This window comes from Huiozyma naganishii, chromosome 10 (assembly GCF_000348985.1).
Source record: "Huiozyma naganishii CBS 8797 chromosome 10, complete genome".
Taxonomy (NCBI): Eukaryota; Fungi; Ascomycota; class Saccharomycetes; order Saccharomycetales; family Saccharomycetaceae; genus Huiozyma; species Huiozyma naganishii.
The window spans coordinates 528,956-551,367 of NC_035931.1; the positions used below are offsets into that span (position 1 = coordinate 528,956).

The 22,412-nt window shown below is 45.3% G+C and overlaps 11 protein-coding genes across 11 annotated transcripts; 7 read left to right on the forward strand and 4 right to left on the reverse strand.

The window, feature by feature from the left end:
* Positions 1-309: 309 nt before the first annotated feature.
* On the reverse strand, positions 310-1,809 carry SPH1 (Sph1p; the record flags this gene model as incomplete). The annotated part of the gene is made up of 1 exon (XM_022610291.1): positions 310-1,809. One exon carries the CDS (start codon positions 1,807-1,809, stop codon positions 310-312), a length of 1,500 nt encoding a protein of 499 aa, XP_022466602.1.
* A 457-nt stretch (positions 1,810-2,266) lies between these two features.
* Positions 2,267-3,847, reverse strand: CDC3 (septin CDC3; the record flags this gene model as incomplete). Its single annotated transcript, XM_022610292.1, has 1 exon — positions 2,267-3,847. One exon carries the CDS (start codon positions 3,845-3,847, stop codon positions 2,267-2,269), a length of 1,581 nt encoding a protein of 526 aa, XP_022466603.1.
* Positions 3,848-4,436: 589 nt separating this feature from the next.
* SSA2 (Hsp70 family chaperone SSA2) lies at positions 4,437-6,353 on the forward strand (the record flags this gene model as incomplete). Its single annotated transcript, XM_022610293.1, has 1 exon — positions 4,437-6,353. One exon carries the CDS (start codon positions 4,437-4,439, stop codon positions 6,351-6,353), a length of 1,917 nt encoding a protein of 638 aa, XP_022466604.1.
* Positions 6,354-6,676: 323 nt separating this feature from the next.
* On the forward strand, positions 6,677-9,274 carry NPR3 (Npr3p; the record flags this gene model as incomplete). The annotated part of the gene is made up of 1 exon (XM_022610294.1): positions 6,677-9,274. The coding sequence occupies one exon, from the start codon at positions 6,677-6,679 to the stop codon at positions 9,272-9,274; it is 2,598 nt and encodes an 865-aa protein (XP_022466605.1).
* Positions 9,275-10,142: 868 nt separating this feature from the next.
* Positions 10,143-13,196, forward strand: GPI13 (mannose-ethanolamine phosphotransferase GPI13; the record flags this gene model as incomplete). The annotated part of the gene is made up of 1 exon (XM_022610295.1): positions 10,143-13,196. The coding sequence occupies one exon, from the start codon at positions 10,143-10,145 to the stop codon at positions 13,194-13,196; it is 3,054 nt and encodes a 1,017-aa protein (XP_022466606.1).
* An 87-nt stretch (positions 13,197-13,283) lies between these two features.
* Positions 13,284-14,417, reverse strand: SNF6 (Snf6p; the record flags this gene model as incomplete). Its single annotated transcript, XM_022610297.1, has 1 exon — positions 13,284-14,417. One exon carries the CDS (start codon positions 14,415-14,417, stop codon positions 13,284-13,286), a length of 1,134 nt encoding a protein of 377 aa, XP_022466607.1.
* Positions 14,418-15,111: 694 nt separating this feature from the next.
* On the forward strand, positions 15,112-15,939 carry KNAG0J02840 (uncharacterized protein; the record flags this gene model as incomplete). The annotated part of the gene is made up of 1 exon (XM_022610298.1): positions 15,112-15,939. The coding sequence occupies one exon, from the start codon at positions 15,112-15,114 to the stop codon at positions 15,937-15,939; it is 828 nt and encodes a 275-aa protein (XP_022466608.1).
* A 176-nt stretch (positions 15,940-16,115) lies between these two features.
* Positions 16,116-17,618, reverse strand: RIM101 (alkaline-responsive transcriptional regulator RIM101; the record flags this gene model as incomplete). Its single annotated transcript, XM_022610299.1, has 1 exon — positions 16,116-17,618. One exon carries the CDS (start codon positions 17,616-17,618, stop codon positions 16,116-16,118), a length of 1,503 nt encoding a protein of 500 aa, XP_022466609.1.
* Positions 17,619-18,031: 413 nt separating this feature from the next.
* On the forward strand, positions 18,032-19,969 carry OCA5 (Oca5p; the record flags this gene model as incomplete). The annotated part of the gene is made up of 1 exon (XM_022610300.1): positions 18,032-19,969. The coding sequence occupies one exon, from the start codon at positions 18,032-18,034 to the stop codon at positions 19,967-19,969; it is 1,938 nt and encodes a 645-aa protein (XP_022466610.1).
* A 182-nt stretch (positions 19,970-20,151) lies between these two features.
* On the forward strand, positions 20,152-21,141 carry ENT4 (Ent4p; the record flags this gene model as incomplete). The annotated part of the gene is made up of 1 exon (XM_022610301.1): positions 20,152-21,141. One exon carries the CDS (start codon positions 20,152-20,154, stop codon positions 21,139-21,141), a length of 990 nt encoding a protein of 329 aa, XP_022466611.1.
* A 792-nt stretch (positions 21,142-21,933) lies between these two features.
* On the forward strand, positions 21,934-22,395 carry UBI4 (ubiquitin; the record flags this gene model as incomplete). Its single annotated transcript, XM_022610302.1, has 1 exon — positions 21,934-22,395. The coding sequence occupies one exon, from the start codon at positions 21,934-21,936 to the stop codon at positions 22,393-22,395; it is 462 nt and encodes a 153-aa protein (XP_022466612.1).
* Between the last annotated feature and the right edge of the window lie 17 nt (positions 22,396-22,412).

Sequence of the window (22,412 nt, forward strand, 5' to 3'; positions counted from 1 at the left end):
ACCCTCTCTATTGTCTCAGTTCCCTTTTAATTTGGCATTTCATAACCGCTGCACGCACGCTATCGGTCATATTCAAATTCATAAGTAATTGTACAAAAAAACACTCACCCTGTAAATACTCTCAATACGGATGATACCTTAGCAAATCAAATTACCACGATTATTCTTTTAATATTACAAGTGAATGACATGGTCAATGGACCATGACCTAGTCATCCGTACAGTATATATTCACGTATATACATTCATTCTATCCCAATGTCTCGTTCGGTATCTATCATGTTTTCTCCCGACTTGATGAAGTCCCACTCAATTTTTCTTGGTCGAACCAAAATGTTTCAATTTGTTCATAAATCCATGCTCCGTAATGCTCGGCTTACGATGCTGTCCGGTAAGCATTTTTAGCGCGCCGATACTTTTCGCAGAATGCGGTATTGTGGAGTTATTGTTAGGGGTAAAGGGATCTTGCAGATTTGCCCCGTGTGGTGCCGTTGTCTTCGTTGGTGTAGTTACAGGGTTTGTCTCCATAAGGTCATGAAGTAGACTTTTGCTCGGTATTGACTTCAAGTTACTGGACGAACTAGTTATGCTTGCCGTACTTTGGCTATTGGAACTGCGTAATTTCCCCGCGATTTTCAGAGGTTTCACTGGCGAAGGCTGCTCTTTCTCCTCTTGATCTGATGTGACTGACTGTACGGACCGCAAAGATATATCACTACTTTGATATTCAGGATCTATCCTGGTTCCAGAAACTTTAATCAAATCACATAATGTAAAGAGGAGATCATTCAGAGCAGCATGCACCGCAATTGGTGGTATGAAATCCTCGTACAGCACAAAATACCTTGTTGCAGTAATCACGTTCGACAACGACGACTTTAAGAGTGCAACTTCTCCCTTAAATTCAGGGACATCAACAAGCAGTACTATATCAGACACAGTCTTGGTCATTTTGGAAAGATACAAAAACAATTTTTCTCCCGTTGAACCCCCATGCGCAGGTTGCATGTTGTGGAAGAATTCTTGAATTGTTATATGCAACCTTTTGACAAGATCGAAAGGGATACGACCACCATCATAATTATACTGCCTACATTGGTCCATTTTCAAGTGGATCAGAGGGACCTTCCCACTTGTAGCAACGTTCTGCGCTGCAAGCTGCTTCTTCAAAAATCTGTTCTCCTCCATTAATTGCTCAATCTCTACACTGTTCTCATTTCCAACTCTGGTGTCATCTCCATCATATCCCATTTCTTCCGTAAGTGCAATGGAGGGTTGTTCCTGTGCCCGCTCCACAGTGGTGTTCGATTCAAAATTGGGAGTAAATGTGTCATCACCTATTTCAGCATCCTCATCTTCAGAGGACCAGTCAATCGTGGCTTTCGTGGGCACAACGACAACTTTCTGGATGACATCTTTTGCGTTGTTGTTGTTGTTGTTCGAATTGTTCTGATCGTGTTGATAATTTTTGCTTCTGTTTTCAATCTCAAACATTATGTCTGTAAGCAGGTCTGCAAATTTGTCCTTGGAGAGAAAAGCCAATTTCTCTCTTGCTTGGTTTCGTTTCTTGAAGAAAGTATCTCTCGTTGATAGCATGGATTTTTTCCCGTAGTCCCCGCGTCGTCTGTGCAATTCCTCGTTGACGTCTGTACTTAGTTCTAAGAATTGCTCCGACGACAGGTTGGACAGTTTGGTCCTTGCTTTGGAGGCCCGCTTGCAGCTAAAATTATCCATATGCTCTTTCCCCTCATTAGCGAAGAATTCTTTTATGCTCAAGCGATGACGGTTGAATGTTTCATCAGGTAACATAGTCGTCTCCTCCCTTCTCTTGTAAGTGTGTCTTGCACCAAATGCCGTGCTTTGGTATTATTGGGGGTTACTACCTATCTTTACTGCGTTGCTAGATTGGTTATTCCAGGGTACAGCCTCAATTGTTTCTTATTTCTTTTATACGCGAATAATGCTCGAGAACAGAAAAAACGCGTTAAAGACACCGAAATCCAAAGAAAAGAAAAAAGAGTTTTAACGCGTTTAATTTCCACACGATAAGGACGTGATGGGGGGCAGTGATAGAAAGACGATATCTTTTAAATGTAGACGTAGATGGAAATATTTATATAATAAAAGAGTGTGATTGCAGTACCAGCTCTCCGACTTGCAATTACTGTAGCAAATAAACAAGGTAGGCGATAAAAGTTGCCGGGCCGGCGGATACGTTAGAGGGAGGTAGATTAAAAGGTGTAAGGGACGTTTCACCACTCGCTCATCACCTCAAAAACCCCTTCTTCTTTTGAGGGACTGGGGAGCTCGTGCTCGGGTTGGCCAGGGACAGTTCCAGTTGGTGTTTTTTCTCCTCCAATGCTTTCAGTTGCTTGGTCAACTTGTCCTTCATTTCCTTGTGTCTGGCGAACAGTTCAGTTTCCGATTTTTGTAGTTTCTTCTCCTTCTCGGTGACCTTTTGCTGGAAAACGGTCTTCATTTCAGACTCTAGTTTGGCTAACTTGGCCTCGTGCAGCCTCTTCTCCTCCTCCTGTCTCGTGTTCGGGTCGAACTCTTTGAAGACAGAGTTGTCCTGCTTGATCCCGAGGCTTATCAGTTTCTTGGACCTGTAGTTTTCGTACAGTTCGTGTGCGGTCCGTTCCCTTAGTTCTTCCAAGTACTGCTTTATCAAAAGATCACGGAGTAAGTTGAAGTCGGAGTGGTTGGAGTTTTCCACCTCGATGATCCCCCAGGGGTACTCACGGCCCCTCACCATTAATTCTGGATTGTTTGGATCCTTGACAAAACTGTTGGACCCAACGACTGCATATGGCATCTTTTCGTACAAAGTCTTGGAAGTCTGGATCGTTTCGTTGTCATCCATTTTGTAGACTGGTGGCCGGAACAAAGTGACACCGTGCTCTCTCAACTGGTTGGAGATCCTTGATTTGAACAGCTCGATCTCTTCGTCGGACAAGATGTCCGATTTGGAGATAACGGGGATCAAGTTACATTTATCGTGTACTTGTGAGCAGAACTCCAAGTCGAGTGGCTTCAAGTAGTGGCCCGTTGGTTCGATAAAATACAGACAGACGTGGACTCTGTTGTCCTCGATTTTTGTTCTGTTGATTCTGTTCTCCTGGTCCAAGTAGTGATCAAACCTGGAATTGATCTCGCTGAGAACGGGTTTCCAAGAGTCTGTGTTGTCAATTGCATCACCAAACCCAGCAGCGTCAATAAGCGTCAACTTCAACTTGACACCGTTCTCCTCAATGGTCTTGCTTTGTGTTTCAATCTTGACAGTGTTACGCATACTGACTGCCCCCCCCACCTGGGAGTTCTTGTCGCCTAGAGTATCCTCGTCAAGACTCTGGTCGTTACCGTCAGGTGTTTCTCCACTCCTCACACCCGTGTCACTGAAATTCTCGTTGAACAGCGAATTGATTAGAGTTGTTTTACCGAGCCCTGTTCTACCAACACAAAGGACATTCAAGTTAAACCCTCTCCTAACGGACTTTCTGTGCCATTGCTTGGGGAGGTTGGCAAACCCGACGTAGCCCGTGATCTGTCTGTTTACGATTTTCAGACTTGCCGGCTGCGGAGGCAGCACCTGCCCTGCCTCTTGCGCGGAATCAAACTGGTTCAATTCGTTGCTGATGCTCTGCAGGTCCAGCTTGTTCTGCTCAATCTCTGAAAACTGTTCTGCCTTTACGGATACAGCAGGATCCTCGGCACCGATGGAGTTGCCGCGGGCACCGAGATCTGGAGTCCCGTGGGCGCTCTGCGCGGCACCATTGGGCGGGAAGGGCATCTCTTCTTTCTTCACGGAAACCCCGTTCGTGTTCTGGCTTTCTTCTGACAAATTCATCCCGTGGCACGCAAAACCTTAACAAATACCGCCTTGACCGCAGCTCCCAGAGGAAAGTGGTCCTTTGTGTGTGTGTGGATCGTCCAAATCCCAGTGTGTTCCTCTTTTCTGTGATCTTTGAAGAAAACGAAAATTAAAAATAAAAAATAAAAAAAACCACGTGATCCACCTTCCTAAACAGATAACATGTGTAAAAGCGGAAGTAAGTTACTTCTTTGGGAAAAAACGTCCCGAAGGGGTATTTTACCTCTGTTTTTGTTTCACGTTTTTTTTTTCCTGTTTTTGGCCTCTTTCCTCTTTGGGAAACTCTGACTCCATGGAATCTTCGAGAAGGAATTCCTCGAGAAGAATCTCTCGAGGACAGAGGGCTGAGCTAAGCGTTGGTTCGGGCTCTGCGGCAAAACAAGCAAGAGAGATTCTGCCATGTTCTTCGACGTTCCATCTCGAGGCCGAGGAAAGCGGATATATAAAGGTTCTTGTTTCGTGCAATTGAGTCTCCAGTTGTCATAGTTCCCTTCCTTCACTTACTCTCTCTCTCTCTCTTCTCTCTCTTGATAAAAATCTACATCCACAACAATAAACAGTAACAATGTCTAAAGCTGTTGGTATTGATTTGGGTACTACCTACTCCTGTGTCGCTCACTTCTCGAACGACAGAGTCGACATCATCGCTAACGACCAAGGTAACAGAACCACCCCATCTTTCGTTGCCTTCACTGACACCGAGAGATTGATTGGTGATGCCGCTAAGAACCAGGCCGCTATGAACCCAGTTAACACCGTTTTCGACGCTAAGCGTTTGATCGGTAGAAACTTCGCCGACCCAGAGGTCCAAGGTGACATGAAGCACTTCCCCTTCAAGTTGGTCGACGTTGACGGTAAGCCTCAGATCCAAGTCGAGTTCAAAGGTGAAACCAAGAAGTTCACCCCAGAACAGATCTCCTCTATGGTTTTGGGTAAGATGAAGGAAACCGCCGAATCCTTCTTGGGTTCCAAGGTCAACGACGCCGTCGTCACCGTCCCAGCCTACTTCAACGACTCCCAGAGACAAGCCACCAAGGATGCTGGTACCATCGCTGGTCTAAACGTCTTGAGAATCATCAACGAGCCAACCGCCGCCGCTATCGCCTACGGTCTAGACAAGAAGGGTAAGGAAGAAAACGTCCTTATCTTCGACTTGGGTGGTGGTACCTTCGATGTTTCCCTACTGTCCATCGAGGACGGTATCTTCGAGGTCAAGGCTACCGCCGGTGACACCCATTTGGGTGGTGAAGATTTCGACAACAGATTGGTCAACCACTTCGTTCAAGAGTTCAAGAGAAAGAACAAGAAGGACGTCACCACCAACCAGAGAGCTTTGAGAAGATTGAGAACCGCATGTGAAAGAGCCAAGAGATCCTTGTCCTCTTCCGCCCAAACCTCCGTCGAAATCGACTCCCTATACGAAGGTGTCGACTTCTACACCTCCATCACCAGAGCGAGATTCGAAGAACTTTGTGCCGATCTGTTCAGATCCACTTTGGACCCTGTCGAAAAGGTCTTGAGAGACTCCAAATTGGACAAGTCCCAAGTCGACGAAATCGTCTTGGTCGGTGGTTCCACCAGAATTCCAAAGGTCCAGAAGTTGGTCACCGACTACTTCAACGGTAAGGAACCAAACAGATCCATCAACCCAGATGAAGCCGTCGCTTACGGTGCCGCCGTCCAAGCCGCTATCTTGACCGGTGACACTTCCTCCAAGACCCAGGACTTGCTGCTACTAGATGTCGCTCCATTGTCTCTAGGTATTGAAACCGCCGGTGGTGTCATGACCAAGTTGATCCCAAGAAACTCCACTATCCCAACAAAGAAATCTGAAACTTTCTCCACTTACGCCGACAACCAACCAGGTGTCTTGATTCAAGTGTTCGAAGGTGAGAGAGCCAAGACGAAGGACAACAACTTGTTGGGTAAGTTCGAATTGTCTGGTATCCCACCAGCTCCAAGAGGTGTCCCACAAATCGAAGTCACCTTCGACGTTGACTCCAACGGTATCTTGAACGTCTCCGCTGTCGAAAAGGGTACCGGTAAGACCAACAAGATCACCATCACCAACGACAAGGGTAGATTGTCCAAGGACGACATCGAAAAGATGGTTGCCGAAGCTGAAAAGTTCAAGGAGGAGGACGAAAAGGAGACCGAAAGAATTGGTGCCAAGAACCAATTGGAATCCATCACATTCTCTTTGAAGAACAGCATCTCCGAAGCCGGTGACAAGCTAGAAGAAGCCGACAAGGAAGCCGTCACCAAGAAGGCCGACGAAGTCATCGCATGGTTGGACGCCAACACCACCGCCACCAAGGAGGAATACGACGACCAATTGAAGGAGTTGCAAGCAATTGCCAACCCTGTTATGACCAAACTATACCAACAAGGTGGTGCCCCAGAAGGTATGCCAGGTGCTGCCCCAGGCGGTGCCCCACCAGCTCCAGAAGCTGAGGGCCCAACTGTCGAAGAAGTCGATTAATCAAATCAAGTCGACTAGACTATTTGCACGCTTCGGAAAAACCTTGTAAACGATTTACCAACACCCCAATTAACATCAAAATATATAACTATTTTTACATTTTCGATAGATAATAAACCATTACTTCATTACTTTTTATTCTTCTGTACTACTTACCGATCTGTTGATGACTCGTCTCATTTCTGACTTATGGGTGTTTAGATCTTCATGTTCACTCGGATTTTTATTTTTAAAGTACTGTTTCGAAATCTTCGAATCTTGAAATTTCAGCCTTACAGCAACTCTAGGGAAAGGACACAGCATTAAATAGTAGGGAAACTTATATGAGCGAACACTTACCGAATTCGTACCTCGTGGGAATCCATCTCACAATCTCGACACATTCGGGCCCCCAGGTCGTGTATTCGTATCCTCCAGCTAGGGTCGGTGCAATTCATTCTAGAAAGTCATCGTCCGATGTCCTTTCACGCAGAAAAACGTTGAACAGAAACGGCTCTGCCTCTAAAAAAGGTAGCAAGCTACAATCCCAACTCTCTGAGGCATCCCGTGACGTGGATACGTCGATACGATCTAGGACATCGATGAAGTCAGTGAAATCTGAAGCCTCCTCCATATCGTCTGCATCTTCGCGTAGCTCCAATTCCGGGTTGTCGTCATCAGATGGTCTGAGTGAAAGTGAACTATCTACGGACTATGCCGACGAGTCGTTTACCTCGGAAAGTGATACTGGAAGTACTACAAGTAGTAGTGATTCTGAGAATGAAACGGATAACGCGAAGATAAACAGTGCTAGTAAAAATGGAATATCAATAGAGAATGACAATACACTAAGAAACAGGTTAAGTGGTGAAGGGGAAGACGAACATCTTCGTGGTTTCACCCTTAATGACGAGTTCTTCCTTGATGAAATTTTCCAAGATACTAATAAGGTCTTTGGCTTCGATTCTGAATTTGTCGCCGAGTTTTGTTGCCCCGATAGAGAGCTCTGCAATACAAAATTCGAATTTACAATCGATCAGTTGGCTTTTTTGGGGTTGCCTATCCATTGTGACTCCAAGGGGAAGTGGCGAAAATCAAAACATAAAAGACAATTTTCAAGAAAGCTGACGAACAGCACCTCCCACGGCAATTTATCGAGGAAGGGGCATTCCGTAGGCTCTAGGAGGAGTAAAAATGAAAACGATTTGGAAAGGCGAATGACAAGAGTTGACACCCTAGAGCCTGACGATGAAATGATATCGTCACATATCGGGAAAGACAATCTAGATAAGAACATGAACATGTTCCACGTTTGCTTTGTTATGAACCCGCCACTAACCGAGTACAATAAAAGAATAGATGACATGTACCAGTACGTTGTAGCTAAACTCTCTTTACTATTGCGTTATGTCCAGTCCAAATCAAATTATGTGTCCGAAGAATGTGAGATAATTTTAAAAGAAACTGAAAGCGTTAAAAAAAACTCTCAGTTTTACCAGTCGATAAAGTCTCCTGGGGAGAGAGGAAAATATCTTTATCAACGGATTCTGTCAAAATCTTCTTTAGCGCGTTGTTTGACAAAGTGTGTTGATCAGTTGCATAAAAATGAGATAGCCTGTGTAGAGCTAGGCAACGACAAAGTGATATCGCTACAGATCCCAGTTAACAACGAGTTTCAAGACATACCCAATTATAAAATACACCCCATTTTACCAAACTCTTACCTTAGTACGGTGTTGAACAACAACTTTTTGGAAGGATGTTCGTACAATGACACACAGTATCTAAATGCAGAGGGAAGGAAAGGATTTTTGGGTGCTACAGATAACATTGGTAATGACAACGATATATTAAACTACTCTTTACTACTGTTAGATGAGCCAACTCAAATTTTGGAGACGCTCGAAAGTTCCACACAGACTGTAAAAACCGGCGATTTGAACACTTTGATACTCAGACAGCTTGTGAAACAAATCAAACCCACTACTCCTTTGATATCATACCACGACATTATAACAAGTACATTGCAGCTGGAGTCGAGCGAAATTACATACGATATCCTCCGTTCGTGTGCTATTCACCTCATATACTGGAGGTATGCTAGGGTTATAATACCGTTGAGTTCCAAGCATATTTATATTGTTTCTCCTTTGCTGTCCTTGGATCTATGCTATTCGGGAGATGAAAAAAAATTTAGAGAGAAGTTTTCTTCTTTGCCATCACTAGCCTATTTTTTGAGCAGACTTTCCGGTTCGACTTCTATGGAAAACGCTCAAAATGGTGGTACCCATCCACGCCAATTTGGCGCCTTGATTCCTAGTAAGGAGCATAAAGGTGCTTATCTAAATGCATTGAGTTGGTTAGTGCGACATGGTTACGTCTGTCAGCTTTTGACCTTTGCCCTTATTAGAATTGATCGGAAAATAAAAATTGCTGTAGAAGAAGACCTCGAAAAGGAAGGTTACAATAGACGGAAGAAAGAAATAGCTAAGAGACGTCGACACCGTAGCATTGGTAACAGTGACCAGGACAATAACCCGTTGAAAAAAAGTGGACTAAGAGACCAAACCTCCGGAATTGATAATGTAATGAAAAACTTACAAACGGACGACGACAGGAAACAATTCCAAACAGAGGAAGCAGCAGACAGCAAGGATCCATACGAGAGTGACCATTTTGAATTTGATGACCCCGAATTTCAAAACGACTACACTATTATCTTAGAACCTGAGCGTGCAACTGCTCTAGAAAAGCGGTGGATTTATAAATGTATCCACAATCAGCCTCACGAAATTCAGATCTTATTCAATAAGTTACTGAAATTTTTCAATGGTAAGTCTCCGCTTGAAGTTATTATGTTGAATAAAGGTGTCTCAAGACACGAAATGAAAAAACTGTTTGTTGCTTTAGATCGCTATCTAATAAAAATACATCACTGGTAACGGGTATCGTTTAATGCCTAATAACTTAATATTACGTTGTATATTTTTTGAGCTTAATTATAACAACTTGGTCACTTCTGGAAACTTTAAAAAGTGCAGTAGATCAATATTTGTTAATTTATTCAAAATTTTGTTTTCGTTAGGACTGCCGTTTTGATTGGAAATGGCCGTTTGGGTCTGTAATAGTCTGATATTGTTATATATACCAAATATGTGATTTGGCCCCTTGTATTAGATGTACTTGGCTGTTCAAGAATTCTTGGTTGGGAGATCTGGCATCGTTTCGCTATGATCGAAATCTATTCTTGCTACAGAATGGTAAATGTCGGATTATCGGTGTCTTTTCGTATATTTTCATTATAATAGTTGAAATAAATTTGATAGGAAAAGTATCTTGAAGTAATAACGTACCTATTATCCTGGTTACATCATCATTCAAAATATTGTCCAACAATTGAAATATTGGTGGATGTCCGGAAAACGTGCAAATGGGGACAAGTTTATACATAATGTTGTCTACAGTTTACAATAAATATCCCAAGCTCACAATCAACACTTAACTAACCTTCAAACAGATGATGCGCCGTTCAACTTACCAGCAGTTACAAGAAGAACACGCGCCAAAAGTTTTCTAGATCACGTGCCACAAAAACTTTATTGTGACCAACGCATAAAATGTAGGTGAAAAATACAATCAACAGAAATTGGCGTTCCATTAAAGGTCAACGCTGTCACTTCTCCATTTGCGATGCTCTTTTTGCCTGTTTCGCAAATACAGAATACGAACGCCAATATAATTTCAACATCTGCCACTCATCATTGTATTATCGCTAGATAGGACTGCTGCATTTAAAGAGAAACGTCTAGGATGGATGAGAGTGATATCAAGAAAACGATTCTGAGTACCTCTGCTGACGAAAAAAGGATCTATAGAACCAGGATACAAAAGTTCAAAAAATCCCATTTTCTCTATGTGGTTTTATTAATGTTTCTTGCCTCGTTGCAGTTTATTGCTATTGCATTTTTTTCTAGAGGGTTTTTACTTTCAAGACATGTCTTGGACAATATATCGAAAGCGGATTCTCAATTGACATTGCAGAGTTCTCCCAAGTTTGATAGAGCGGTAGTTTTGATTGTAGACGCACTGAGATTTGATTTTGTCATACCAATCGAAAAAGAAAAGGCAAATAGCAACTATCATAATAACATCAACATAATGTACGACAAATTTATGGATAACTCGGAAAGTTGTTCTTCCTTATTGCTTAAATTTATGGCAGATCCACCAACCACTACCTTGCAGAGACTTAAAGGGCTAACAACTGGCTCCTTACCCACATTCATTGATGCAGGGTCAAACTTCAACGGTGACACCATTGAAGAGGACAACTTGATCAAACAGTTATATCTACACGACAAAAACGTATTATTTGTTGGAGACGATACATGGGATGCACTTTTCAATCCGTTTTTGTCCAACAATTCCGCACCCTTTGAATCGCTGAACGTTTGGGATTTAGACACAGTCGACAACGGTGTCATCTCATTTTTTAATGACCACATTCATTCAAAGGAATGGGATGTTCTTGTTGGACACATGCTTGGGGTTGATCATGTTGGTCACAAATATGGGCCCGACCATTTTACAATGAAAGAAAAGCAAACACAAGTAAACGAATTCATTCATTATGTGATGCAGTCACTAGATGACGATACCTTGCTCGTTGTTATGGGCGACCACGGCATGGATCGCACGGGTAACCATGGAGGAGATTCTATCGATGAGTTAGAAAGTACCTTGTTTCTTTACAGTAAGACTCCAGGTAAGTTTGGTGCAATGACAGATGGCAACCAATCGATTTACAATATCTCAGATTACGGGTCTAGCTATCGGAGCGTCAACCAAATTGATTTAGTGTCCACACTTTCGCTAATGCTTGGTACTCCGATTCCGTTCAATAACCTTGGCTGGCCAATCGAAGAAATGTTTAACACTCCGGAGGAGGGTAAAAGAATGACGCAAATAACCATGGACCAGCTTTTGGAATATAAAAAGACTATGAATTTACAATTCCCACTAGATAGACATGACAGAATGGAAAGTATACTGGACGAAATACTTGAACATAAGAACCCAGCCTCGGGCCATGAATATGAAAGACAATTCTTGGAAATGTGCAAAGATTTGTGGGCCCGATTTGATTACTATAGTATTACCACAGGGGTAATACTAATGTTTATTTCGTTGGTGCTCTTGATATCAATAACCAAGCTTATCCCATCCATTGTTGTGAACCAAATGGTTCCTGAATTTGCTCCCTGGATTTGCACAATGTCAGTGATATCTAATATCTGCTTTTTTGCCATCTATTATGTTTTCCAAAAACCTCCACTGATCGATGGTGTATTGTGGTGCTTTCTTTTCGCGACAGCGATTGGTATTATCATAGGCTGCTGCATCCCCATTTTTGACCGCTACAGTTTGGGATGGGTTTTTGTGAAGTTACGTGAAGATTCGTTCTCTGACTACTGGTCTTGTATAGGTTGTGGCATACTAATCATCCATGCCTGCTTGTTCACTTCCAACTCATTCACTATATGGGAAGACCGTATTGTTACCTTTTTATTAACATCCTTAGGGATGCTAACGTTGTTTGAGTTTGCCTTCCTACCAAAGCGACAATCAACAAATGCTTTATTGACTGCTAAAATTAATGAAAACGAAGGCACGACTTCTGGAGTCAATTCCTCCACTGCTAATTCCAATTCTTTACCATTATCTAGATTTGCAAGGTTATTAGGTGGTTATCACTCTATTGTACTCATAATCTGCACAAGGTTGGCTTCCCTAATCACGATATGTCGTGAGGAGCAAGGCGATTCTTGCACTCCAACGTTCACAACTTCATCCAACAGTTCGTGGTGGTGCATGATGCTATGCTTTCTAATTATTTTTTTGATTCCATCATGCATCAAGGGATACTACAACTTGACGTCTTCATACCAGGCTGCCGCACCTATTTGGATCGATGTCTTCCTGAAAGGTTCACTATTTTTAAACTTCATCTATTGGTCATTGAATTCCCTTGAAAACTCTGATAATAGCTTTTTGAGTGATTACAAGTACGATTTCACCATTGCGAAGTTCACACTGGCTAGAATGTTAGCAGGTGTTACGATAATAGCTACAAATATTGGTTGGTTGATGGGCCCCCTTTGTATTAAGTTGAACGTTCACAACACAGACGTAAAGTCGCACCAAGCGACGATTCTCGGCTATATGAACATTTATGGCTCAGAGTATTTCCTACTGGTCATCAATGTATTGATGAGCATAATTCTTTTCAACAAGCCTCTAGCGCAGGTATCAATTTCATTAATGTGCAATCAGTTACTTTCCATTCTAGAAATTGTAGATTTGTTGAAACTGAAGGAAAACGTCATAGGACCGATTGTGTTAGGCCTGCTATCCTACCAGCAGTTCTTCAGTACGGGACATCAGGCCACCATTCCATCAGTCCAATGGGACGTAGCCTTCATTCTGTCAGAAAAGATTACTTTTCCAATAACCCATTTATCTGTGATTTTAAACACTTTCGGCCCACACATCATTGTGGCGTTGTCAGTTGCCTTGATCACTCTATGGAAACAACCTCCAGATGTTTTGAAACCACAGACTCTACTAGGTAGAATTGTGTCCAACTGTGGGGTTTTGTTGACGTACAACACTTTACTCTGCTTAAGCTCCTTTGTGTGGGTCACTTTCTTTAGAAGACATTTAATGGTTTGGAAAATTTTTTGTCCGAGATTTATGTTTGCTGCCCTGTGTCTTATTGTCACTCAATTGGTAGTTACCTTTGGTACTATTGCCTTTGCGACTGGCAGGTTGATTCAACACATAAATGATATATTTTGGCAATAGTAGTATAAACATGTTATATAACTGGAATAGATGAAGCAGTATGCTTCTATGAAACAATTATTTGAAAGAAGTCCAGTTCTCTTCTTCTCAAAAGAAAACATTATCTAAATCGCCGAAATCATCATCGAACCCGTTGTTGAAGGGCTCGTTGTTGTATTCACCGAACATATCATCTAGTAGGTCCTGTTGTTCATTCCCGTTCTGGTCCACATCCTGTGTGCCCAACGGGACGCTCGGTTGATCTGCACCGCCTAAAATATTCGGATTATTTGATACGGTAGCGGTTACTGGATTGTTTTCCGGTCCCATGAGCTGCGGTATATTTTGGCCCGCGTCGAACCCAGTGAGGGCGATCTGGGAGGGCAATGGTCTCGGAAGCGGAGCCGGATTATTCTCTTCCTGTTTCTGTTGCCGTATAAAATCCTGCTGCTGCTGTTGCATGATCTTAATCCTGTTTTCCTCTGAGTTTTGTTGTTGCAATTGCTGGAGCTTGATTCTATCTCGTTGTTGCTCCTCGAGTTTCCTCTTAGCCTCCGCTTCCTCAAACAGTCTCTTCTGTTCTTGCTCTTCCCTTAATTTTTGTTCGAGTGCAAGTTTCTTCTCGAGTTCTCGCCTCTCCTTTTCCTTCCTCTTAAACTCATGGTAGTTTTGCCAGTAGTCTTCTGGTGCCTCCTTTTTATCACTTTTCAAGTGTTCAAACTTGCCGTCATGCCTGACGAGTAGTGTGTCTTGCATTCTAACCGCAAATTTCCTGCGGTACAACACCAATGCGTTATCTATTGATTCGATAGAGTTGATATCTACATGCCCGATTTGACCTAACAAAGTTCTCTCGAAATCGGGCAACTCAATTTCCTTGTCCAACTCGCCACGTAACTGATCCAACAACAGAATCTCTTGCTCCAGTTTTTTCTCAAGCGATATAATAGACAACTTGACGTCCTTGTTGCTCCCGTAGACACTGACCTCTTTCAAACGATGCAATGGCACCGGATTGACGGTCAACGCGTTCATGTACGCGGACCCATTGATGAAATTCTTCAGAATGTACGACCTGAACGAGATTGTGTCGCTCTCATCATGGACCACTGCCCCAACTTGCTCGGCCCTTAGCCTACTAGCCTCGAAATCGTGCCTCGCCAACTGGCTCCTCGTCTGTAAGATCTGCTGCTGCTGCCGCACAGACTTTGGCTGGTACTTCTTCTTTTTCACAACAGCCATGACGTTCCCCCCCACTCTTCAATCAAACTGTAACGGACGCTACTCCTCTGCAAGGGCCACAGTAGATGGCCCCATCCCAGCTGGTCCACACCTCTTGCAGAAGCTGATGAGAGTGAAATTTCAGACGAGCCACCGAAACAACCCGAAGCCCTAAAAAATGGATCGAAGTTGGGGAAGGCTCAGCAAATCACAAGCGACGGCAAAGCCCTAAGTACTTGACATTGTTCTTGACATTGTCCAGAACCCAAAATGTCTCAAATGTCCCGTGAGCCATGTCCAGGACATATTTATGCGCCTTCGCCCGTTCCCAGTCATCTGCGGAGAAACAGTGCAGGGAACGACAACGAGAGATTTACGCCGGAAATAACTCAAACGGGCCGTCCGTGCTATTGTTTTGCAGTTTCGGGAAATGTGATTCCGGTTTCCGCTCTTTGCTTCTTCTACGCGGGTTTCTGAGGCGAAAAAAATAGGGCGAGGAAAAAAAGGGAATGAAAAGGAGGTTTTCGCTTATTTGATCGTTTTTAGCGGCCGTTAGATGGCTCTCTTTTACTCTGCGCTTATATAACTTGAAGTGCTCAACATATTTTATCTGAGTCCTTTTGCTTTTGGCGATGCGCAAGCGTTGATCTGGCCGTATCAGTTTGAGTGAGCCCGTACCAAGACTAACCTCGGTTGTAGGAACAGAAGAGGTCAAATGGCACTGAAGGAGAAGCTGTCGAAGAATGCGTACTTCTTTTACTACTTCATCCTGATGCAAGGCATCGGGTCTGCGATAATATCCGGCGGTATCGAGTTTGCCATAGCCTACGGGATGTACCACGGTCGCAGGCGTGTGAAAATGTGGCGGTTCCCGCACACTATGGCGGGCGACTTGGTCGTCTCGCTGTGGGTGCAAGTCGGGCTCACGTGGGTGCTGGAGGAGATATTCATCGGGTGGGATTTCTGTTGTGGGTCCGCGTGCGAGTTCCCACACATGGATGCTATTTGTAACTACGTCAAGAAGAAGAAGGCTTTGTACTGGTACTGCGAGGTGGAGTACGGGATGCTCCCCAGGGAGAGGGGGCCTCAGGGGTTTAAACAGTACTTGAAGGATTTGTTTCTTCCGGAGAGGAACATGTCTAGGGGGCACACAAAGAAATATAAGCTGTGGCTCTGGTTGGTGCGCAAAGCGATGCGCTGCCTTTCGTGGGGGTTACTCCTGTTTATATTTTTCTGGCCCACCACATTGGGGATCATGGTTGCCCCAGGAACGAAATATGGGAGACACGATTACTCGTACAACTCGTACCCGTTCCCACAAGTGATGAAACTGATCTTTGGGTTCGTGCTGGGGCTGATCTGCACACCGTTCACAGTAGCAGTGGTGATCATTAGAAACGAGACGTATACGAGGATGGTCGACAGCGGCGAGTTGGAGGAAGAATGGCCCTCAGAAGCTGGGTTCGAGGGAAGCCCAGAGGAACGCAAACAAGATCAACTCTTGATGCCTAGTGAGTCCGCTAGCGTCGAAAGTAAGTGCTAAAATAATTGCAAGAAAGAAAACCCTGTAGCATATACCAGCAAAAGAACAAAAAAAGAATGTATGATGATTACTTTAATTTTTATATTCATATTTATATATAAGATTTCCTTCCGTCATTTAAGCAAACCTTCCTCATTACTGCTGTTGCTTCGTTCCAAGTGGGGTATACTTCGTAGTCATACTCTAATCTTTGGGTATTTCAGGCGTCCCGTACTGGAAACAGACATCTTCGACATCATATCTTCGATTTCAGATGTGCTTGTCTCGTCGGGCACATCTTCTTCGTCACTTCCTTCCTCCTCCAGCAGAGAGCATACTAGGTAGTCTCTGATGAGGTTGACTGCGCTGTATATGTCTTCGAACTCCTCTTCGACGCACGCCTCAGTTTGACCGTTGCTCTTCTGGTACATGCTGAATGGTCTGTAGTGGTATGCGACTCCATTGGAGTTGTTCAAGGGCGGCATGACGTTTGTCGACATCTGTGGCTGCGAGTTGAACCGTGAGGTCAAGAGGGGCATCGTTGACATGGGGGGGAGTACTGTGACATTTTTTTGTGACGTGTTCATCATTGGTGGGTTTGTCGATGGGATGGGTCCTGCTGTTGCCGACAGAGGAGGTAGTTGCTGCATCGTTGGGTATTTTTCTAGAACTGGTGGGGTGGTTGCCGATATGGTTGCCAGACGGGGCACAGTGGGCACTGGGATCATCACTTGCCTGTAGTACTGGTTACCTACCGTCTGCTGTTGTTGACCCATGTTATACGACAGTTTGTTGAAGAAAGTGGCCATTGTCTGGACGTTCTCCTTTGGCATAGAGTTGATCGTGTTGAAGAGCGATGTGTCTGAGGGACTCGACTCGCTTGAGTTTGTGATGTGATGTGTAGCTGTGGGCGAGGACGCTGGTGACGACACATCTGAGGAAGAGGTCGTTGAAGAAAAGGAGTTTTTCCTGTAGAGGACTCCAGTGGGCAGTGGTTGTCCCTGTGACGGTAGGGGTAGATACCTTTGCAACTGGGTAACCAACTGTGGGTTGAAGGACGGGTCCAAATGGGGCAAGTCCTCTGCGACGAACCTTGCCAAGGGCTTGATCGTGTAGTTTGCGCGAGCAGCACTGGCCCCGGCCTTGCCCACTCTCTTGCTACCTGTCTTTGGTCCTCTTTTCCTCTTTAGAAGCTCGTTGCCCTCCAGATGCGTTTTCAAGTGTTTTTTCAAGTCCTGGGGCCTCTTAAACTTCTTGGCACAGTTTGAGCATTGGAAAGGTTTCAACGGGATATGCACCCTGACGTGTGACGTGATGTGGTCTCTTTTGACCGTTTTCACGTCGCAGTGGTCCCAATGACAGTTCAACTGCAGGTTTTTCTTGGATTTCCTGCCCACATGGTCCTGACAGACGTGCGAGTACAACAGTTCCGGCTGCATAAACTTCTCGCTGCACGAATCCCACCTGCAGGCGAACTCCTGCTGCTGCTGCTGCTGCTGCTGCTGTGAGCTGTCTGAACTTGCGGTTGGCGAGAGCGGGCTGCCCGTCACCTCCCTCGTGGTCTCGTCGTTCAGTATATCCTGTAACTGCAAAGCCATTGCTGCTGACGCACTTCTTGAAACTGGAGAAACCCAAACCCGAGCCCAAACCCCAGCCCGAGCTCCGACCACTGCCCTCGTATCACCTCTACATGCATACATATATATATAGACACATCGCTCTTCGAGATCCCAATGCGGACGGAAAAGAAACGGGGCCGCGTTCCTTTTCCGTGACGCTCGAGGGGAAAGAACAATGGCGGGCGGTGCTCCTGCGGCGGTGTCTGGGTGCTGCGCAGTGCGGCGGGCGCGTGCTGTTTCCCCTCTCGATGCCTGCGCCTGGCCACGTGACGTGACGGGCCAGGCGCAGGCATCGAGAGGGCTCTGCTACTAGTAGCAAGACTACTGCTGCGAGCTGCACGCTCTTCTCTTTTGTAGTTTTCAATTTTTCAGAATTTCTCATTTTCACATTTTCCCACTGTATGGCAATTTTCCACAACGCACAGAGGAAGTCGACGGCCAGATGCGCTTCAAGGGCTTGCCCAGGGTAGTAGTACAGCAACACCCCCGCTGCCATGTCCGCAAAGCCTTCGACCCCGGACAACAAGACGGCAATCTCTGTGTCACACCACTTGAAGAACTTGAAACAGCAGTTCAAAGATAGACAGCTGATCAACCTCCTGATCGACCTTGTACGTGCAAACGACCATGACTCGCTCGCATACATCGCAAGGACCTCGGGCATCCCGCCGCAATTGAGACACGTCGTGTGGCCCGTCTTGCTCAAGTACCACCCTATGTGCATCTCTCCAAATATCATGTCCAACACAATCAATTGGGACCCACAGACACGCTCGTACCACTTCAACGAGTCCAACACGGCAAATAACAGTAACAGTAACGGGATGTCGCCAGTGCAGAGCACCACTGTTTTGCATACAATAAAGTCCGACTCTAAAGCACCCACTTCCGAGCAGGATAAGATAAATAGCGGCGCGGACGATGCGTACTTGGACAGAATAATCTCGCACGACCTGAGGAGGTACTTCCACTCGAGGAGCAGCAACCACACTCCGCCAACCTCTGCGGACTCTACAGCCCCAGCAGTAGAACAAGAAATCGTCTCCATCTTGAAGTTTGCTATATTCAACTTCGTCAACAAATGGTCCAAGATCTTCAAATACGAGAGCGGACTCGCATGGATAGCTCTAGGGTTGGCAGAATGGTTCCCACCTTCGTCCTGTGTGGCAGAACCGGTCGTGCTCACAGGAAGAAGACACTCCAAGGACGCGCCAAAGGAAAAAAACAGTCCCGATCTCAACATCAATAACTTATACCAGGAGTACCCGCTTCCCTCACTGCTTCGATCGAAATTGCCCAAGGAGTATGCGTTCCAGTTTGCAGACCTATATGAAAGGCTACTTCTAGTCATACTCCATTGTCCGGACACGGTACGGGCAAGAGACCAAATCAACAGAGAATTCCCGTCGAAATCAGAACATATGACCAACTATTTCCCGATCCTATCCGGCGGAGATCTACAGTTCCAATCGACCATTTTTTTCAAAGCATTCGCCTCCATCCTACCGGAACTGTACCAACCGCTAATGGAGGAATCTAACCTACAGACGAACACTTCAAGACTTACTTGGCTGTACTGGTGGCTGAAATTTTCCGGTGCAAGAGCTCTTCAAAGACAGGACAGGGGACGACTCTGGGATATCTTGCTAGGGTGGAGACCCAAACCTAACATGAACAGCATAAACTTCTTTTTGAATTATAACAGCAAATTATTCGACCATTTGTACCATGAGGTACCCCCAGGGTTCCGTTCCCCTACAAACACCAAAAATTCAGAGTACTTGAAGAGTCTCAACAAATTGGACCCCTTCTGGTTCCCAGACTTGGACCTGTTCACTCTGGGGGACAGAGATTTCCCCTTCGATTACAACGTTCTAAGGGAAATTTTGACCAAGAACAAGTACGACCAACAATGTTCCGACACAGTTGACAACAAAAGGGGCTCCGAGGTGGAGACCAAGGAGAGCCCACTCACATACTCCACAATCGACCCGCACATCCAGCTGGTCTTCATCTACGTCGCAATCTTGCAGTACAACGAGTTCAAATTGCTAGAATTCGAGGAGACCGAGATCTCAGAGTTTTTGAACAACGTCCCCATGTTGTCCAAGACAGACGACAAGAATTACAAAAAACTGTACGTGGAGATCGATTACAATGCAGTAAACAAGAAACACAACGCGAGCAACTTCCGGTCACATAAAGCATACTCCATCTCAGAGACCTCCTCCACCTCATCGCTGTCATCCGGGTCCTCCGCAAACAACGCTGCGGCAAATCCGAACGAACCTGCAAGTAAGCGGCACATGCTGATCGAGCTGGGGAACGACGCAAAGGCGTCGCACTCGTTCAACGATCTGCTGAACAGCGCGGGCGATATCTGGCGGAAATGGCTGTGGAAGGAACTAGAAGAGAATGTCAACAGCGAGTAAGAAGACTCTTTGGCCGTTACCTTACATAGTTAACTACCTGCCTAGATATGCCATTTTTCTTTCTTTTTTTTTGAGACAGAATTTCATATAAGACGAAGCGCAGTGATATCCAGTAGGCTTACAAGATGGATTGATTGAGTTTGGGCAGATTGAATGAGGGTCTGGAACTCGGCGGTGCGACCATGCCATTGTTTGACAGTGTTCGGAATTTTGTGAATTCTACGACTGAGTTGAAGGTGAAGCAAGCCACGGATGACAGCGAGGTTCTATCGTCGTCGACGGGGACTGTCATGAATGAGATTTCAGTGCTTACTTACAGTCCCAAGACGTTGAAAGAGATCCAATCTGTGCTGAGAAAGCGGTTCCACTTGATGTCTACACTCCCGCGGAAAGTTTTGCACAGGAGCTGTCTGATCGTTTTGAAAACGCTGACTCTCATTCTGTTCCTGTTGAATAACGGCTCCAATGCGTTTGTGAGTTGGATAAAGAGCAATGTGGGTGCGTTCGAACCCTTGCAGAATGTTCCGATCACAGAATTTAGCTTTACAGACAAGGCGGACCTGCCGATGTACGAACAGATACGACAATCTGCGTCGGACATTCTACAACTAATTGGGGACGACAATCTATTGGAGGAGAGAAGAAGAGACGTCATCCAGTTCCGTTCTAGCATATCGTCCCCCGGGAGGAAATCGACGGATAACAGCCATTTGCAAAAATACAGTTACGAACGGTTCAGCAACGAGATTGGGAGAAGTCTCTCTGAAAATATTGGTGGGGTCAACTCCTCCTCGCTTACTGGTAACGAGGAGGTTGGTACCGGTAGACCTGGGATGATACCGACGCAGAGCATTAAGCGGCGGATGTTTGGCTTACGAAGTAATCTGGCGCCGAGCGATGATCCGCAGGTTCCCGATGAGGAGAGCGTTGAAGGTTCCGGCGAGAGTAGTGGTCGACTGACGAGCATCAAGGGTTACATCTCCAAGCTACATCATTTGGACCCATTGACCGAAGAGGAGACACCCATCCCGGCCCCAAGTCACATCCTACTGTCACCAGCTAATCGCAAGACAGAGAGCACGGACGCGACACGCGAATTGGAGGGCACAAAGCCTTGGGCTCGCACGTCATCGTTCACAAACAAGTTCCGTCCATCCAATCCCTTTGCGTAAGAAGGCGCAAGTAAAAGACAGTGTTGTTTCATTAACCATTGTGTCCCCATAGCATGCACACTGATCATACCACTTGGCTCACGGCACCATCAGATTGAGTGAAGCACACAAAACCGAGGTGGTACTGTATCTTACACCCGTACACCACAGACCGATTTTTTTTTATTTTTTTAATTTTGCCACAGAATTACCCAAAGAGGAAATTATGAAACATTTTGGTGGAAAAAACGCAAAATCGCAGTAACGAGAAAAAAAGGGAAATCCGAATTACACTCTGTGGAAAGAAACGAAAGTAAGAATAACAGGGTGAGTAGTGTACCAGAGAGTTAGTCAGATGAGCCAGTCAAGCCATTCATTGACCAGACCGACTACGATGAACGGTAACAACTAACACCAATTAAATCACAAACTGATATGACCGTACTTCTAACCGTCCAGTGGCAACGATGGTACTAGGGGAAAGTTCCCAGTCACGTGGCGACCACGTGACCCCTCCCAATCCCGAGAAAACGGACCCTGTTACCCTGTTTTCGGAGCCGATGTCCGAAACCGCGGTAAACAAAAAAATCTGCAATTTTGTACCACGTGACATCTGCTGTTACCCCGCTCTTTATGATAAGCGAAAGGGGGCTGTTCAAGTTTTATCTTTTTCAATTTTTCTGGTATAAAAGAGACACAATTTGCCACTTCCCGGTGCGTCCCCCCGCTGCTACGACTAGTCGAGTCGGGCAGCACTAGAACGGTACAGCAGAAACACCTTTTTCTGTACATTTCACAACACTAAAGACAGCAATGCAGATTTTTGTTAAAACCTTGACGGGGAAGACGATCACGCTGGAGGTCGAGTCCTCGGACACGATCGATAACGTGAAGTCGAAGATCCAGGACAAAGAGGGGATTCCACCGGACCAGCAGAGGTTGATCTTCGCCGGAAAGCAACTGGAGGACGGCAGAACCCTGTCTGACTACAACATTCAGAAGGAGTCGACTCTCCACTTGGTGCTGAGACTGAGAGGTGGTATGCAGATCTTCGTCAAGACTTTGACAGGGAAGACGATCACGCTGGAGGTCGAGTCCTCGGACACAATCGATAACGTGAAGTCGAAGATCCAGGACAAAGAGGGGATTCCACCGGACCAGCAGAGGTTGATCTTCGCCGGAAAGCAACTGGAGGACGGCAGAACCCTGTCTGACTACAACATTCAGAAGGAGTCGACTCTCCACTTGGTGCTGAGACTGAGAGGTGGCTTTTAAGGATGCAGGCGTATACA